A 19,691-nucleotide genomic window follows, 5' to 3' on the forward strand; every position below is an offset into this window, starting at 1 on the left:
TCACTTCTATATTCAGCCTGAAAGAGTTTATGGGAACCAGAGAGCAGACCAGAGCCAGACAGCCGAGCAACTGATCCGCCTGTACATACTGCTGTAAACACCGTCCTATCTGAGCTCTTCACAAGAAACATGCAAAGGTAATAAAACGAAATAACACGGAGACATGAAGCAACATATTTTTCTAAAAGCAGCAACTTTGAACCTGAACAGCTGAACCAGATCTCTGACACCAGAGCTGCGCTANTGTCNAGCTATNAGGCTTNTTGAGCTCAGTCAGGCTTCGGAAGTAAAAAGTCCGAACCGGAACCTCCCCGTTAGTCTGTGACACTAACAATAAACACACATAATATACTTGAAAATAAGGTAAAAATATTGTCCATTGGAATGTTTAGATACTTAAATAGCACATTTGGCTCAACAATGTCAGAGATTATTGCCTACTAGCATAAGCTAAGGTTAATGTTAGCCACAAAGTTTAAGTAAAACGCACCTTGGTATCAGTGAATGTATAACGAGGCGAACATCTAAAACCTCTCTCCAGCTGACTTGTTGGGGCTTCGGATCGATGTACAAACCTTGGCCAAGCACTGCAAGCACCTAATGAAAATGATATTTTATTGGATCGGAAACAATCGAGCCGCTTTACCCCGAACGCGGAAGCTGAGGTGCAAAGAGCCCATTCAAGACACAAGTTCAAATCCATGCTGAGAGTGGAGCTCCTTCAATCAGTGCTCCTCCGCATTACAAGCAATGTAACGTGATCCTCTGCAGCAAGTGATGGCAAAGCGGGGCGTCATCACGACTTTACACAAGGGTGTCTTTACCTCCGCGGCAGAGGCTACGCCGAACCCCTGAGACCGACTCATCGAACCCCTGAGGTTCGATCGAACCCAGGTTAAGAACCACTGGCTTTGAAGGATTTATGAAGTTTTGAGTGGTACTATATTTTCAGATTCAGCAGAAATCAATATGTGGATGAAAACTGAATTGGAAAATGTTAAATTTAAGTTATAAAGATTAAATAATAAGATGGAGCACAAAATAAATATTTTCTTTAAAGAACTATTTCCAAATCACACAAATTATCTACCTCTTTGTAGAAACCTTGTGAACACTGCTAATGCTATGATAGCTGCAGGCTGATGACATGCACAGATTACTTTTAATAACCCCCTCTGCCCCGTAGCTACAGGTTATCTTTGTAGCCCAAAGCAATATATTTTCGGATTTCTACAGCAACGCTTCTCTAAAATAAAGCGTTGTAGAGGGAATAGAGGTGGTAGAGCAGAGGCGACGCGAACTAAAACGGATAAGAAGAGAAACAGAAGAGAATGGAAGTGATATGGAGTTAATTGAAAATCAGGAGGCTCGCTAAATTCTCCTCAAAGACTCGCCTTCAAAGCAGGATGAATTGCTTTCTAGAGCATAGACACAAATGGCAGAAAGAGACCAAGAGAGGATGTTTTTGCATAAATGTTGCCTTCTGTGAATTAGCATGAAATCCTGGGGAAATTGTAGGTCAAGACCTCTCGACTTAATAAATCACGAAAAGCGTGAAAATGGCAATTCATCTTTAAAGAGGCGCTTCAGAATTGCCCCACATTCATCCGGTTGGCTTTGTTTGTGAACAGTGGGACGGAAAACCCAGATGTTTCTTCTGAAAATTATGCATTCCAGTGCCATCATGGAAACACGGCATTACATGATGCTATTGCTATTGCCTTGAAGATCATTTAAATTGTTATGTTTTTGGAAAATGAACATTGGATCTCTCCTAAGGATACCACTTCCACATAGTCTCTCTTCATTATTGTTGAACTCTGACCTTAGCTGAGACAAGTGAGACCTGCAGACCTATTAATGATTTTTTTTTTTTATCTGTTCTTGAATTTGTTCTGTCACTCAGACTACTTTATGTTGTCAGTCTGGTTTGGATTGTGTTAGTAGGTTTGTGACTCATCTGTCCAAAAGGAAAATTGTTTTTACCTCGCTTACCATTGTCTGACACACAAAAAAGTTTGAGTGATGATTTGAAGCAACTAAGTGTGAAGGGGAAAAAAGCAATAACAACAACATACAAAAGAACCCTGTGGTACCGCTAACTGTCTTTTCCTTCTCTGTGTGCTGCCTCTGTTTTCTTCCCTCCACCCAGACAGTAACTTCGTTCTTGGAAACGCGCAGGTCCAGTCCGTCTTCCCCATCGTCTACTGCTCCGATGGCTTCTGCGAGCTGACCGGCTTCGCCCGCGGCGAGCTGATGCAGAAGAGCTGCATGTGTCACTTCCTGTATGGCGGCGAGACCAGCGACCGCATCACCTCGCAGATGCAAAAGGCTCTGGACGAACGGCGGGAGTTCAAGACTGAGATTGTTCTGTACAAGAAGAGCGGTAATATATATATATATATATATATATATATATATATATATATATATATATATATATATACATCTATATTTAAAAAAAAATGATATTCATGTTTGCATTTCTTCAACAAAAGGCTCCAAGTTCTGGTGTCTGCTGGACATAGTTCCCATCAAGAATGAGAAGAGCGAGGTGGTTCTCTTCCTGGTGTCACACAAGGACATCACAGAAAATAAGGACCTGGATCGGGGCAATGATTCTGACACCGGTGAGCGAGAAAATGAGAAAAAGAGGAAAAAAAAAAAAGAAATCCAATTCCATTGTAATTCACATGAAATGATTCAGTGGAGGGATTGCAGCTGAGCTTTTATTAAGAAGGGAGTTTGGTAAGAGGTAAAACTAATTTTTTTTCTGAAATTTATTGGGTTCTTCCAGCTGTTTCGCTTTGGTTATGAATCCTTTCTGCTCAGGACTTCCTCCCATTTTGGTGAATAAACATGCCAAAGTGGTGATATGTGCATGATGGCAGCCAGGCCAATATGCTAAATACATTAGAATGTGAACACTGTGCGATAAAAAAAAAAAAATCAGTGGTATTTCATTTGCCAACTTAGGATTTGTAGGAAAAGTTCAGTCTGCATCTTTTCCTTCTGGGGATTAGAAAAGAGACCTAAATTATTGAGGTGTACCACCATCAAATACTCATCTTCAAATACAAACTTCTGAAAATGTAACATTTCTTTCTGTAAGTTTTTCTCCCTCACCCAGATTCTTTGCAAATATACGCTTCCGGGAGGAGCGGGATCGTTCTGAGGATGCAATTGATTGGTTACGGCTTGTTCTCGAGAAAATCTGGCCTTTCCCTGCGAGGAAAGGCCAGGAAAACTTTTATCAACGCTCCGGATTCCCCAGTCCTTCCCTCCGCAGTTGACAGTTGCACATTCCTGCAAGATGCTGCTCGGCTCGTTGACAACCATAGTAATTAATCCCTGCAACAGCAGCAGAGGGTTGTAAGAAGATAGCATTGCGTTTCCCCAGAGCTGCTCCCTGCCTTTGTAACGCAGCTAGAAGAAGCGACTGATAAATGCAACACTGAAAGACAAGCTAAGGCCTTCAAATGCAGAAACTGAGACCAGTGAAAGCTTTGGGGTGCTGTTTAAAACCGTAATGTTTTTTTTTTTTTTAAGTATTTATAGGGGAGTCAAGGGAGGCAAATTGTTCTGTGATTTTACGTGAATACTGAGCCATAAATAAGATGGCCTGTTGGACTTTTTTGTGGATTGTTTTCAGATGAGGAAACAGGCCTGGAGGTCCATCCGGTCAATCGGCCCCCGGGGTGCAACATGGAGCGCCGGCGCAGTCGTGCCGTCCTCTACCATCTCTCCGGTCATCTCCAGAAACAGGACAAAACTAAGAGCAAACTGAAAATCAACAATGTGAGGCATATTGTGTTTGAACGTCTTTCACCAAGCGCTGTTGTAATCCGAGTATTTGTTTTGAGCCTTCCAAGCTTTCATGGTTTCTTGGGTGATGTTTTGGTTCCTCGTGCCTTTCTGTTTGAAGAGTGTTCTCGGAGCCAATGCCAACCCAATCCCAGAGTACAAGGTGGCCGACGTCCAAAAGTCCCGCTTCATCCTCCTTCACTACGGTGCATTCAAGGCCGGCTGGGACTGGCTCATCCTTCTGGCCACCTTCTACGTAGCCGTCACTGTTCCCTACAACGTCTGCTTCACCGCTGTGGAGATACGGGAAGACGGCGTCTCAGCGGCCAGAAACCCTCCGAGTGTCAGCGACATCTTGGTGGAGATACTTTTCATCATCGGTAAGGTTTCTATGTCTCATAAGCATTTATTTATTCAATTGTTTCACTTTGGCAGAAGCATTACTGATCTTTTATCCTTGGTTATCTTCTTATGATGGATCGTACTCCACCTACATCTTATTACGATTTCCTTTGCAATCCATGTAAAATTTGAGGTGTGCCGTGTAATCGGATTTCTTGAAGAGCTGCACAGTTTATGCAGCACATGTTATCAGCCCTTGAAACAGCCCCCTCTGTCACAATTTGCCGTTGACTGTCCGAGTGATTTATTTCCCCGAACGATTTCACAAACCAGGTCAAGCTCACATCCCATCCGGAACAAACTCCAGGTCTGGGTGAACACAGTTTGCCCCTGAGTTTTATTTTTTCATATCAGCAATCTGGGTCAACTTGAGAGTGAAATTTGCGGTACCTGACCAGGTGCATGGAAAGATAACTTCTGTTTGGGAAGGAGAAATACTCAGTGCTCACTGATAACTTGTCGTACACATAAAGCAATAAAATCGTCCATGTTTTTTTTTTTTTTTTTTTTTTTTTTTTCTTTTTGTGCTTTTTAATTTTATGTAATTTTTTTTTGAAATTTTTTTTTTTTTTTTTTTTTTTTTTTGCAATCCTCCCGGTTTCATTAAAGTTCGCCATCTAAGCTACGAACAATAGGTTTTAAAAATAATCGCACTTCCCAATATTTTGTGCAGCATAAGTAAGTGATGGTCGCTGTTCATACACTCTGTGTTTACGTTGCAGATATTGTCCTAAATTTCAGAACGACCTACGTTAGCACGTCGGGGCAGGTCGTGTACGACTCCCGCTCCATTTGCATTCATTACGTCACCTCCTGGCTGTTTGTGGATCTGATCGCAGCCTTGCCCTTCGACCTTCTGTACGCCTTCAACATCAGCGTGGTGAGTCTGACGCATTCAAAGACGTCCGTGAGTCGACAGACCGCTTCTTGTAGGAAACACAAAAGGTCTCTCCTTCACTTTTCCGCGTTTAAGTGCGCAGACGTCATTCTTTTTTTACCCCCAGTAGCCTCAACCTGCTGTTAATCTCTCTACAGGCGTTGATTTAAGTAGACTTTAAAAAAGGCTCCAAATGTTCGGCTAACACCATGGCAACAAAATTATTTCAAGTGCGCGCAATTAGAGTGTGGACAACAATATTTTCCTGAATTCCAGCTCTTTCAAAATGTGTTTTTTTTTTTACTGTTGCTTCAAGGCAGAAAAAAACCCAGAGAATTCAAGCTTCATTGTGTAACTCCTCATTAGTTAGCTGGTGATTAGGCTGATAAATGAGGAGGCTGAGGATAAATTACAGGAACCAGATTAAATAAATGACGCCAAGCGGATGCAAGCTGTTGAAAATGCAAACTGAACTGCAGGGAGCAGCGCTAGATCTTTTAGATCTCTACAAAATAAATGGCAATGAAGTTATTACACATCAGAGGATCTACAATAAATTTATAACCCTGCAACTCTTCCACATTGTGTTGAGCCACAGCAACGAAATTTGATTGTATTTTATTTGGAGTTTATGCAATAAACCAACACAATGCAGTGCAATTCACCAATGAAAATCAGAAAAGCAGGCAAGAGGCTCATGGTAGCTCTGGAGTGGCTGCAGAGATAAACAGCTCAGGTGAGATGATCTCTTAACCTGACAACAAATATGGCTGATATTGACGAGTGGCAATATTACTGAATTACTGAAGAATAACAAATATCCTCCGCGGTACGCTTGAAGTACTATTCAACTTTTTTTTTTAATAAAAAAAAAATGAAAACACTTTAAATGAGTTTTACACACAAAAAAAAAATGTGTTAATGCTTTTTAAAATTCTGACCTCAATTCTTAAAACTGCACTGTGATTATTTTCTGGAAGAAATAACAGTTTATGTTTGTGTGCTTTCTCACTGCAGCAGGTTTCAGGTAATTCTCAAAAAGCAGCAACCTGTCGAGGAATGGCTTTCCCGCTGCTCTGATTTACAAACCATCTCTCTGTCTATTGTAATTCAGCCTCAGCTGCAGCATCAGCAGATTTAGTTTTCAGACCACCTGTTGCTACCCAAACAAACATGATCCTGCAGGAAAATGCGATCTATGATAACTGCAACAGGGTCCCAGTTTCAGCATAAACATATTTACCCATCACTAATCTCTGATCAGATGCTTATTCAATCTATTGTAAGCTTGTATGGCATATCTGAATGCTTAAGTCTCACTAAAAACAGGAGTGATTCTAATTACTAAAGTTTTCTGACTGCAGTCTGATTAAAGTCACTCAAAACAGTCTACTCCATCTCAGAATAACTAATCACTTCCTAATATCCAATTCTTCTTACTTTTTTCATTTTACTGGACTTCAACCTTTTCCCAGAACTTCGGGGTCCACCTGCTGAAGACGGTGCGCCTCCTACGGCTTCTTCGCCTCCTGCAGAAGCTGGACCGTTACTCCCAGTACAGCGCCGTGGTCCTCACGCTGCTCATGTCCACATTCGCCCTCCTGGCGCACTGGATGGCCTGTGTCTGGTACTTCATCGGGCGCAGCGAGATTGAGACCAATAACCCCGCCTCCTGGGACATAGGTTGGTCTGTCAGTCTGCCTGGATGGATGGATGGATGGATGGATGGATGGATGGATGGATGGATGGATGGATGGATGGATGGATGGATGGATGGATGGCTTTCCATCATAGAATGTCTAACATAATGAAGTCTCTCATCATTCGTTCTGATGATCAACCATCATCTTGTCTTCATCTGTTGTTCAAAGTCTGAAGTTTTTTCCCTGAGGCTCAGTAAAAAGTTAAAAGTACTGACATGAATACTTCAGCGGCTCTCTCTGGTATTTAGAAACTCAACTGTTGAACCTTCCAGGAAGCTCATGTATCACCAGACGAAGATGGTCCTTCATAGTTTGTAGCATGTGAATTACTTTGCAGCAGAGCATCCAGGCATTAGGTGTTTGCCTATTCTCTTCCTGAGAAAACACTTCTAATTCTGGAGATCCGTTCCCCCTCCCACTGCGCTCACCAGTGCTAAACAACAACACGATGAAGGTGTATGTGGAGCTGGTGGCTGTACTGCTCCGGGGATTTAAATCTGAAAACTGTGAAAAATAAAGGTTGCGACTGGTCATAAACAAATGGAAAGGTCTCTGCTCGGATGCAAATATGACCATAGACTGGGGGTGGGCTGCAGCGCAGATGGTGAAGAGGGTCAGCCATTAATCAGAGGGTGTGTAATTGAGCAAGATAAAACTGCTTCCGATGGGCAGAGCAGTGCTCCTACACTCAGGGTTAATGAGTATGTGGATGCGTGGCTTTTAAAATGTCGCAAAATACAATCGCAACTTCAGAATCCTTCATCTGTAATCCTCAGCTGCACACTGTGAAATATAACCATTTAAAGACAAGAAACTCTTAATTTAAAGGTAAGACAAAATAATAATAATAATAATCTCCATCGCATGAGGAAATGTGGAAAATACACACTATAAATCATTACACTGAAAAGGATCTTGTTTTGGTTGAAAGAAATTATGTAGGTAAGCAAATTCATATCTCAGTCATGACCAGGAGGTGCCAGTAAGACAATTAAAAACTAGAATTTACTACTTATTTTCCTAAAACCTCCAAAGTAATTCTCCAAAAATTTCCAAAGTGCTTCCTGAAACATACCAGATACTTCCTACATCTTAGCAAAAACTTTCAAAGAACTTTCTACATAATTTTACCAAGAACTTTTCTGGAACTTTAATTGGACTTGCTGGTGACTTTATCTGAACTTTCCAGCAGCTTTACTCAAACAGATTCATTCTGGATCTTACCTTGTACTTTCCCCAAACTTTCTTGGAAGACACCAGATCATATCCTGGCTCCTAAATGTTCCTTTTCAGAACTTTACTGAAAATAATAGTTCCAGGAACTTTCATGGTAAATCTTAGAAAGTACATAGGGGCTTTATGAAAGTATCTGCTAAGTTCTGGGAAGAGAGCGAGAAAGTTGCAGGAAAGTAGTTGGTAAGTAACCATTAAGTCTTGAGGAAGAAATCTTTGAGTTTTGTTTTAGTAAAGGCCATAAAATTCTTATTTGTTTCCACACCAAAAGAAGGGATTGCTGCAAAGTCAGTGACTCTATTCCATCAACTGAGTTTCCTTAGGTTGCAAATTTTTTTACCATATCAGTATTAGGAAGTTATTTACTTACTGTATGTATCTCCCTAACTATTTTTTTCTATTTCTACCAATGTTTCTTTCCGAACAACAAATAAAAGTGTTGCAGCTTCACTGAAAGGAAAAGGTGACCAATCTCATCTACGCACAAAAATAAATGCATCCTGACATCTCCTGAAATGTTAGAGAGCCATTACTGTCTATCTGAATTCACAAACATGACAAAGTCCCTGCTTCCCTCCAAAACATTGTTTTCACTGCAAGGCCGTCCAGAAAAGGTCACGTATGTATTCTCGTTAAGCTAACGACCTCTTCTGGACGGTTCCTCTTCTCCCACCAGGCTGGCTCCATGAACTTGCCAAACGTCTGGGAACGCCATACTTCCTGACTCCTCTCACCTCCCTGCTGGGCGTTTCGGATTCCCCTCACGGCGCAGTGACAGCCGCCAACTCCAGTCACTGGAACGCTTCGGGGCTGGAGGCGCTGAACGTGACGGGGGCGGCGGGCCTGAGCCAGTGGAACGGCACCAGGACCAGACTGAGGATGCTGAACGGCTCGGGGATGACGCTGAGCGGGGGGCCGTCCGTCAGGAGCTCCTACGTGACGTCGCTGTACTTCGCTCTGAGCAGCCTCACCAGCGTGGGCTTCGGCAACGTCTCAGCCAACACCGACTCCGAGAAGATCTTCTCGATTTGCACCATGCTGATCGGAGGTGAGCTGAACCTCAACAACTATGCTGAGGATTATTTTAGTAATCTGATGATTAATCTGTTAAAACAAATTGATACGTTTGGCAGATTTTTTTCTTTTAAGTTAGGTTAAAAAAAAACAAACAATAACCACTCCAAAGCTCACTGGCATTACCAAATCTTCATATCAACCATCAAAGCTTTTCTGCTCCTTCTGCTGGTGTTTCATGTAGATTATATGTCAACTGGATGTTTGAGAGGAAAACCAGGAAACAGCCTACCATCACAAATGCAGACATATGCTGTTTTCTGAACATGCCACTAAGTACGATGACAGAACCCGATTAAAGGGAATTGCCTTATGAAATATTTGAAATACTCTTCTCCTGGAGGTCTCAGTAGGAGAATATAAGCAAAATACGAAAAACAAGAAGAGAAGAGCTCGTATGAAGCCTCTCTATCCCTTCTGCTGTCTCCTCCGTAGCCTTAATGCACGCCGTGGTCTTCGGAAATGTGACGGCCATCATTCAGAGGATGTACTCGCGTCGGTCCCTCTACCACACCCGCACCAAGGACCTGAAGGACTTCATCCGTGTGCATCGGCTACCGAAGGCCTTGGAGCAGCGCATGATGGAGTGCTTCCAGACAACCTGGTCCGTCAACAACGGCATCGACGTCAGCGAGGTAAGGAGGGCTCGACTGCATGGGCCAGACATGGAACATTTCACCTTCAGACGCCAAAAGCCGAGGTAATGTACGCAAACATGGAGACGTTCGGAAACGACGACTCTGACATATTATCTCTCTCATGATGTGGCTTTCAGCAAATATGAATACTGCTAAGAAGAAAAGCCGTTTGGAAATGTCTGGTTTTTGATAGGTCAAATGTCCAACAATCACTTCAATTCTTTGAAATGTGGCATAAAGTGTAAAACGTTTTCATTTGCATCGACTTTGCGTGTAGCAATAGGATTAATTTGATCTGAGGCCTCATTCAGTGGACAGGGAGGATTTGAGTTGTATTTTGGCTCCCATCTCGCTGGAGTGACTCTTAATTTAACAGATTAATGGACAGACATGAAGTTCAGACTTGGTTGGGTCTTTCCATGAATTCAAATCTAGATAAATCATCCTTTTTTTTTTTTTTTTTTTACTTTAACATTTGACATTTAACACAGGCCTGATAGTACTCAAGTAGAAATTATTTTAAAAAGGCATCTAGTTTTACTCAAGTTATCTCAATTTGATATAAAAATAAAAATAAAAAAAAAAGTAAAAAAAAGTCTGGCCCTTCTCAATCCTCTCTTTAGTGGCCGTCCACTGGCATGTTTGCGATTCCTGTAAATTAGCGGAGACGATGCGTAGCTGTTTCTAGATGCATATATCAGTTGTGAATATGTGGGAAGGTGAAAGGTTTCATTTTGCCAGTTACTTCCTCCTTCCCACACAGTAATGGTCAGAGAACGAAGCCGAAAGAGAAGACGTCTCTTAAAGCAACGTAAAGACTTGGCTGTGGCCCGTCCAGTGACGTCTTTCTCCTGAACTTCTCTCCAGCTGCTGAAGGACTTCCCGGACGAGCTGAGAGCTGACATCGCCATGCACCTGAATAAAGAGCTGCTGCAGCTGCCGCTGTTTGAGTCAGCCAGCAGGGGGTGTCTCCGGTCCCTGTCGCTCATCATCAAGACCTCCTTTTGTGCTCCAGGAGAGTTCCTCATCCGCCAGGGCGACGCGCTCCAGGCGATATACTTTGTCTGCTCAGGATCTATGGAGGTTCTGAAGGATAACACCGTTCTGGCCATTCTGGGTAAATGAAACCGTTTTACAGTGACAGTCATTAAAAGCTTCTGTCCACGGTAGCTCCAGGATTTTATGTTCTGCTTCACCTGTCGTCAGTAAGCTCATCAGATCCGGTGCGTACCAGGCGTCCGACGCTAATCGGAGCCATTTTTCCACCTGAATCTTGAAGGTCTTTTTTGTTGAGGAGTCCAAACCAAAGAAGCCCTCCTAGATTCCGGTAGGAAGGTGACTCACAAACCAACACGTTGGAGCTTGGCTTAAGAAAACGTAGCAAATGCTGCATCATCGAGGAGAAGAGCCCAATTATCTAAGGACGAAAACCACTATGACGTTCTGACTAACACTTCTGAATGATTATTGCAACCTGTAAAAAGGACCTATGAGAAAAAGAAGCCATTTAGCACTTATGAAGTCATCGATCATTCGATGCTTTACAGAGAGTCAGAACCTAATCAAGCACAGGCTCAGTATTCACAAAACTGCAGCAATGTGGGTATTAAGCTGCCCCTCTGGAATAAACAATTCACGCCCCATTGTGAAGATGGAGTTTCACTGAGACGGTTAGCAGAGCCCTGAGGTCCTGATAACAAACTTTAAACTGCATAAATGTGAGATTTAAACTCGCCTTCAGACACTGGTTCAACTTGAAGGAAAAAAACACCAAGAAAAGCGAATCAGACTTTTGTTTTTCATCTGTTAATAAATTTCAGACTCAGACTCAGAGTTTTGCTTTCTGACAGCTTTTTGCCTTCTTCATGTTGTGAGACAAGTGCTGTTTTAGTAATCTCTTCAATTCTAACTGAAATAAAAATAATAAAAACAAAACAATCCCAGTTTGTGGTTTAACTAGAGGGGCGCTTGTTTTGCCACACAGGGTCAGGTTGGTTAGTGTAGCTGTTTTTCCCAAAAAATGGAATCATCATTTGAAAACTTCTTTTTGAAGTTCAATCTTAAAAGTTTGTTCGATGACCTGAAATGTGACGAAAAAAAGCAAAAAGTGAAGAAATCTGTAGCAGAAGTGCAACCTGTAATTCAAAAGGAAAAAAAAGATACCCAAAGAAAATAATGAGTAAAAAAAAAAAAAAAAAAAGCTACACCCTCCCTTCTTTGTTGAAAAGCCTCAGACGTGCGTCAGTATTACTCCTCCAGATAAAAGAGCCTCTCCAGGGTCATGTCCCGCAACGCGAACGCTGACACTCCTTCCCGTCCACAGAACAAGGATAAAACAGAATACAGAAGCACAAACAGTCCTGGAAACAGTTCAGCCTCACACAAAGCGCCGACCGAAAATTAGCAACGCAGCTTTTTAAACCAAAGGCCTAACTGCTGTAAATAATAAAATGAGCGCTGCCCACAGAGGATAGACGCCGTGCTCATTAGTTTGATGCTCGTGCGCCGGCATGTGGATATTAAAACAGCACTGAGCTCTTCCTGCTCCCTCCTCCTCGTGTGTTTTCCCAGAAACACAAACACACGCACAACACACACACACACACACACACACACGACACTCTCTCCTGTGCAAAATGAGAATTAGGAAAGGCATGTGCTATTTTTCTTCCTTGTTGTTGTTCTCCCTTACATAACCACGTGTGCACTGAGCGGCTTTGGCAGTGCCACTTCGGCTTTGCGGCGCAGGTGGAAACGGTGGGCGAAAGAAAGGAGGCAGAAACGACGACGAGTAACACTGGGCCACTTTGCTTTCCAACGCTTCGCTCCGCACAGGAGAGGGAACGCAGTCAGTCATGGCTTTGAAAGTTTTGTACAAATAAAACACCTGACAAACCTCCTGGAAGTCACCTAACCTGAAATGTAATCTCAGGTTTGTTAAGAGAACATTGGTGAACAAACAGAGTCATGAATATGAAGACTTACAACAGAACAACCACTAGTTGTGTTTTGAACAAATACGGCCGTCATGGGAGCATGACAAGACTTTGACACAAGGTTTCTAAAGTGTTTGCGTTTTTTTAGTTATTGGCGGTGGTTGTTGTTCCTAACCCCCACAAATACAACTCAACAGCATCAATCAGGTTTTTTTTTTTACCTAAAAGGCTCCGGTGTGTGCAAGGAAGATGAAGAGAGATTTGATTTTTGTCATCTTCACAGTTGAACAGCAATCTTCAAGAGAAGGAAAGTTAAGGGAGAATTAAAATACCTGGAGAAAGGATGGAGCCTTTTCTAACAGCAGAGTGTGCAAGTGAAAATGCAGGATTCTGACAGACTCCCGAGAAAAAGCGGCGAATGCCAAAACTGAATCAAAAAGTTCTTCGGCGTGATATTAGTTCAAGGCTGTGAACACTTATAGAACCAAATTATTCCACATACAGATTTGCTCGTATTTCAGTTTGTCCACGTATAATATGGCATTTATTCTGCTCAGTGTTGAAATGATCCTTCCTCTTTCCAAGATTCAGACAATATGCATTAAAATTTGTGGCTTTTTAAGGTGGGAAACTGCGAAAAACTTTAGAAGGTATCAATAACTCAATCTTTGGTTGCATCATTGTTGTATTCTCAATACCGATCCTTCCCCGCATGTTTTAAAAACCACAACAGACCGAGTGTTAGAATCCATGTTACGAGACACAACTTCACTGGAACAAAAAAGAAAAAGATTTTCTCAGACAGTTTTTGTTCACGCTCGCCTTCAAGTACCCGTGTCTCTCCCTCTAAGGTCGGGGCGACCTGATCGGCTCCGACTGCCTCACCCAGGAGGAGGTGATTAAGACCAACGCCTGCGTGAAGGCCCTCACCTACTGCGACCTGCAGTACATCAGCCTCAAAGGGCTTCGTGAGGTGCTCTGCCTCTACCCCGACTACGCCCAGAAGTTCATCACCGAGATCCAGCACGACCTGACGTACAACCTGCGAGAGGGACACAGCGCTGAGGTACAGCCGCAAGCTGCTGTCTGCAAAAAAATAAAAAATAAAATAAATAAAAATGCTGGTTTTGTTGGCAGTATAAAGAGAGGAGAGTGCAGGATTTTAAAAAAATATAACAAGTTTTCTATGACTTGTGTGCATGTGTAGTTCACGGTGAGTTAGGGCTGCTCTGTGTTTTACCCGGTTGAGATGATTTCCTGTATTTTGATTGGTTGAGGGGGTGCAGCACAAGGAAGGCAGTAGTCACTGAGTTTTTTAAGCAAAAATATGAATCCATTGAGATCAACAAACAAGGACCGCATTTCTAATTAAACTCTGAGAAATGAGAAGTTAAGGTTCGGGATAAGGACAACTTTGGCTCCTCGGATGGCTTGAGGTCAAATCGCTGGGTTAGAGATTGAAAAATGAATCACAACATACCACACAGTGTGCAGGACTGTTCTGTGCACACAAGCCATTACTCATATCTGTACATCTCGCTTCCAATAGGGGAGACCTTCCCGTAATCCTTCTTAAGTTTTGATTGAAAGTTTCAGAGACTCTCAAAGCTGCTGCTACTTCATGGCCTGCTCTCAGTATGACGCTTCAGCATTTTTCGCTGGAGCAATGAAGAGTGGCAAGCAAAAAGAAGTGCTTATTACAGTTTGTCACAAGCTTGAAGAAAAACAGACGAAGAGGTTCTCTGGTCTGATGAGACCAAAAGCAACCCTTTTGGTCTAAATGGAAAGTGCTCTGAGGCGAAACCGGGTGGAGGCAGCATCATGCTGTGGGGACAGGAGAACTGGTTAAGTCGATGGGCAAACATGGAAGAAAACCTTAGACTGAGGTGTAGGTTCATCTTCCTGCACCTCCGTCTCAGAATGGAATGGTTTGGATCAAAGCATATGTACTGAAACGGCCTAGTCAAAGTCCAGATTTAAATCCAATTCGCAAGAGCCAAGCTTACTGAGCTGGCCGCTGTTTTATAGAGCTGGTGGAGGCATAAACCCCAAAAGACTAGCAGAAACAAAACAAAACAAAAATTTCATTTGTAAAACGATTTATTCCTTTCTCTTCAACATTACACACTAACAATTTGCAACAAATATTAGAACCAGAACGAGAAGAGTCCCAAAAATGTACATTGCCGTTTGTGGCGCTAACACATTTGGCAAAATGTAATGTCTGCTGCTTGTTTCATAATGGGTGACCCGTGACGTTCTTATGATGTCAAGCACTTTGCACCGCCTGGCTGCTGAAATGTTCTACGCAAATAAACTTGACCTGACGAAATGCAGAATCGTCAAGCTTAAACTTGCACTCGTCCCCATAGAAACGCAGGAGAAAAGCCGTCCTTAGCCAGACGGAGTGTAAAATCCCCTCCGCATGTCCCACCTCTGCTGATTAGCCGTCTCCTCGTTCGCCGCACTCTCTTGTGTTCTCATCAGACGCCGAGATGTCAGAAGATTTGTCCGTGGAGCTGCGAAGACAACCGACTTTCCGGTTACCATTTAATTTGCTCTTTCTGGGTACCGCTTATCCACCTGCTGCTATCAAGAGCTTTTAACGGCCTGCTTTCATTTTAATCAGCAAATTCATAGTGTTTCCACCAGCTAAATTACAGTGATCCAAATTACTCTTAATGCTTTTGTTTTTGTTTTTTTTTTTTTTTGTTAGCTGATTGTTGATTGCGCCTTAAATCACATGCAGGACTGTGGGAAATGATTTGTACCTTCACAGATTTCTCCTGTTTTTCTTTTGTTTTCTTGGTGTCACACTTAAATGATTCAAGTGAGTAAATTAAATACTTAATTTAAAAAAAATGATGTGGAGGATTTTTGACCCACTCCTCTTTCCAGAAAGTTTTTTTTTTTTTTTTTTTTTTTTAAGCAAAATTTCCAAGCATGAACAGCTTGTTTAAGGTCACACTAATCGTCTCAAATGGATTTCACAGTTAGAATCTGCTTTATTACACACGAGTGGCCGCTCAATGTGCCATCTTCAGTGGAAGAGTCCAAACGTGATTAAAGGAGCTCCAAAACCTTCATTTTTACACAATCCGAGTGTGCTTTAGATTAAGGTCACAAACTTATAGCTTATATGCCTTTAGCCAGGGGTCAAGTGAGGTCTGCAGGGTTCAGGGTTCGTCTGTGACCTCCTGGATCAATCGCTGATGCGTTCTCTGGAGTAACTTTGGTTGGCCGGCTTTTCCTGGGAAGGTGTTCCATGTTTTATTTGTGAATGAGAAACTGATTTTCTAACCAAAAGTGGCATTTCACAGCTCTCCACTCTTTACTTCTGACATCCGGATCCCACTTTTGCTCAAATGGAGATGTTTGATCAGGGTTTATTTTTCTACCTTCACGACCGCTCACAGCGCCCTCTCTCTCTCTTAGACTTTTCTAATCTACAAACTCCTCTTCCTCCAGTTTTTTTTTTTTTTTACACAATGTCTTTGCAGTTGAGAAGGATTAGCCATCTGGTCTGAGTGTGTGTGTGTGGGGGGGGAGCAGAGGAATCCACGGCTTCTGCTTAAGAAGCCGCCAACAGATGACAGACACGAGCTGCGGATTCAGATGCTGGGAATCTAGCGTCGGATCTCAGCTGTAGCCTACACATGAATGACCAGCTTCTGTTGGAAACAGCTAGGTCACATTTTCTCTGTGAGTAAACATGTTAATTAGAGCGGTGATTCCAGGGAAGCATCAAGAAAGAGGGAAATATGCACCCTTGGCTTAAGGATTAACGTATCACTGCAGCATGTTCCAAGGTTTATTTTTTTCACCTCATAAGTGCAGGTGGATTCCCAATAAACGGAAATATCACTAAGAAGTGATTTTGCTTCAGTGAAACTAATTTGATATGGATTCACGGCACACAGACTTTGATATTGCAGAAGTTGACAGAGTGCTGGGTCTAGAAATATTAACGGGAAGTTGAGTGGAGGAAGGTAGAAGAAGGTGGATAACCACTTCCAAACTGCTGAAAACGATTCACTAAAAGAGAAAGCTATACGGTAAAATGCATAAACTTACATAGATGTTATGTAAGGTATTGGCAGCTACTATTTTAACATCGCTTAAAATGAGAAGCCCATTTTTTCAAATGGTTTTATTTTGTTTACAGACGACGCTGTTTGATTTCAGAAATCATAATCTCACAGGTGCAACTGCGGGTTTGGTGTTGTGGAGCCAAATTTTGGCTCTCAGCCGGGAGGTAAGCAGGTGGAGAGCAAGAGATGGCTTTAATTAAAAAGAAAAAAAAACTGCACATCAACAGGAGCAGCTCTTATTTTGAAACACTGCCAGCCAGAACAAAGCAACGCTCAGTATGCAAGGATGCAATACAAGAAACCTGAAGTATGAAGTTTCACTCACCTCTGCATGCTAAATGCTTATAGGGGCTGACATTGCTTTTTTTTCTGATTAACATAGCAAACAATTCTTTGTCCAGTTGGGGGACATTAATAGACTGTGTGCAAAGTGTTGAACTGTCACCCCAAGAAGGTTAACATACGCTGTCAGGACTTTATCAAAATAAAGCAAATTTTAGATACACTTTTATGTGTGGCAATAATATAAATAATAAACATTGTGAATATAAACCGAGTAGACGAACTAGAAGCGTGCAAACCAAGCTGGAGCCACAACCAGCAGCCAGGTGGAGGTTATTCACCCAACTCTTTTCTGCCCTGATGCTCCTTCCACTCATTGCCCGTCTTTATGCCAGCTGAGCTGATCTCCTGACTTTGGCTTCATGTCTGCGAGAGAGTGCTGTCAGTCCTCTAATTTCATTCGAGCTGTGCTATATGAAGCCCCGCTGCATTAAAAATCTTTGTTTTGTGATTTATTTGCACAAAATCACACCTGCTCAGCGTTTCATTTGATAAAGAGCAAATATGACTGTGTTGAAAACAGTTATAATCTTCTTAAAATCTGGGCAACAGAAAAAAATAGAAAAAGGGGAAATTGCCTGCATAGGAGAAAGCATATTACATGCAACATATATATGCACGTGCAGGGAATTCAGTGGTGCATCCTCAATCGACCGCGGTGAGAGACTAAAAATAGCGCCGTCAGATGGGTGGGGGAGGGACAGGGTCATCCCTAACTGGATAAAAATAGAGCAACAACCAGATGGAGACAAGATGATAGAACATCAGGAATGAAGGGAAGTGGCAGGGGAGGGGAAGAGGAAGAAACTCGCTGATATTTGCATTCACGTGCCACCACACAGAGTCACAGCCGTGTCTTCGCCGCATCTAGATCTATTAGACTCTTCTCCTGAAGGCTTAACCTCACCCCTTACCCTTACCTCAAGCCATGCTTCACCTTGAGATTAAATTATTAACATCATGCCACTGCAGTGGCCGCGATGAGACTGTGCAGAGAATCCCACATTACAGTTTCATAGACCTACATGGCGAAGCCCAGCAGATTTGTCCTTGCACAAAAGACGAAGGGTTCATCCTCGGTGTGGAATCCAAAACTGCTCCTGGCCGTATTTCAGCTCGCAAAAGCATGCATGGTGTCTGCATGTCACCATGCATGATCACCCTCGCAGAACGCACGCGCTTACACCTGAAAACATGCATTATTGTTTTGGCACGCTGCTTTTTGAGGTGGCACGTGCTGCTCTCACATAAACAGACACTTGATTCTAAACAGTCCCTTCTCCACTCACCCCCCCCCCACCACCCCCAACTCCCCTGCTCCTCCACAGGCAAACCTCTGCTAAAATTAAACCTCTGTGATCTATAAATACCAGTCGGGCATGTGAGCCAAGAACTGGATGGAGAAGACGGAAAACAGAGGGTGTGAGAATGGTGACAGAGGGAGATGGATCAAGAGTGAAGGGAAGAATGAGAGCTGTGTTTTAATCAGCTTTGAGAGAAAATGTGCCCAACCCCCCCCCCCCAAAAAAAAACAAACAAAAAAAACATGTCTGCATGTAGCAACATGCTGACTGCAGGTCCACTTTAATGCAACTTGTTGAGATTTACAAATTAAACGAGCCCCTTCACATTTTTCATCTTAAGAACTCAAACAATTTCCATGCCTGCTTGACTTTGAATGGAGATGCTTCTTTGCAGTGCAGTGCTGTCTGTAAGCTGAATGGACATCAGCACTAATGCGGCTCTTGTGAATGGCGTTCGTTCCCTTTCACTTTTACTTTTAGTGACTCAGCTGCTCCCCCTCCTGATCAAAAAGGGAAGTGACAGCAACCGAAGTCAGAGGCATGAGAGGTTTCAAAAATATGAGGTCAAATAATGAATTAAAAAAACAAAACACTATTCGTTGTGTGTGCTATTTTAGTAATATTAAGAGGTTGATCACTGTTGTCACACAAGTTAGGTATTTGGGTTTAAGGTGGCCTATTCAGTAAAAGTCTAACTGGTGGTGGAAACGCTCTTCTGAATTGACCAGAACACAAAATAGCACTCGTGGAAATGATGGAGCAGAGGCAACGGTACCAAAAGGAGGGACGCAATTAAACATTGTATTATATGTATTACATGCAGTGTTTTTGGATGACTTTATATTAAGTTGATCATTACTCTTGTTTTATCATAACTGTAAGTAAAAGAGGTTGTCTAACAGCAGCTGTTAGTTTGTAAATTGTTAAGAATATGAGAACCAGCTTTAGAAGAGAGGAGAAAAATGTCTCTCCAATTTGTGATTCCCTCCATCCAGACAGACTATGAGAGCAACGGAGGCCTTGTGAAGAAACTCCCCTCCATCAGGGAGGATGAAGAGGGCTCCGGGTCTGAGGGGGAACACTCCCCTCTGCCTAAGATCTCTTCCTTGGGGAGGTTGGGCCGAGGCCTGCGCTCTCCCCTGCGCTCCCCGCTGCGTTCCCCGCTGCTGCCGCCGCGACCTTTCAGGCCGATAAGTGAGCCGGCTCGGCCCTCCAGCCTGCAGATCCCCGTGGTGAGCTTCAGCTGCCTGCAGCCGGACCTCAGTCCTCGGTAAGGAGCCAATTAAC

The 19,691-nt window shown here is 42.8% G+C and overlaps 1 protein-coding gene across 1 annotated transcript in view; it reads left to right on the forward strand.

The window, feature by feature from the left end:
• The window catches only part of LOC106949908 (potassium voltage-gated channel subfamily H member 3-like), a 54,178-nt gene that overhangs the window by 31,012 nt on the left and 3,475 nt on the right, over positions 1-19,691 (forward strand). The window contains exons 2-12 of the mRNA XM_015036466.1: positions 2,153-2,386; positions 2,499-2,630; positions 3,653-3,798; positions 3,926-4,184; positions 4,929-5,086; positions 6,559-6,766; positions 8,696-9,067; positions 9,529-9,728; positions 10,599-10,848; positions 13,519-13,733; positions 19,400-19,674. Of these exons, the coding sequence (XP_014891952.1) occupies positions 2,153-2,386; positions 2,499-2,630; positions 3,653-3,798; positions 3,926-4,184; positions 4,929-5,086; positions 6,559-6,766; positions 8,696-9,067; positions 9,529-9,728; positions 10,599-10,848; positions 13,519-13,733; positions 19,400-19,674 (2,449 nt within the window). The remainder of the gene's footprint in view (positions 1-2,152; positions 2,387-2,498; positions 2,631-3,652; positions 3,799-3,925; positions 4,185-4,928; positions 5,087-6,558; positions 6,767-8,695; positions 9,068-9,528; positions 9,729-10,598; positions 10,849-13,518; positions 13,734-19,399; positions 19,675-19,691) is intronic.

The sequence above is a fragment of the Poecilia latipinna genome, unplaced genomic scaffold (assembly GCF_001443285.1).
Source record: "Poecilia latipinna isolate Pla-1442-1.1 unplaced genomic scaffold, P_latipinna-1.0 Scaffold369, whole genome shotgun sequence".
Classification (NCBI taxonomy): Eukaryota; Metazoa; Chordata; class Actinopteri; order Cyprinodontiformes; family Poeciliidae; genus Poecilia; species Poecilia latipinna.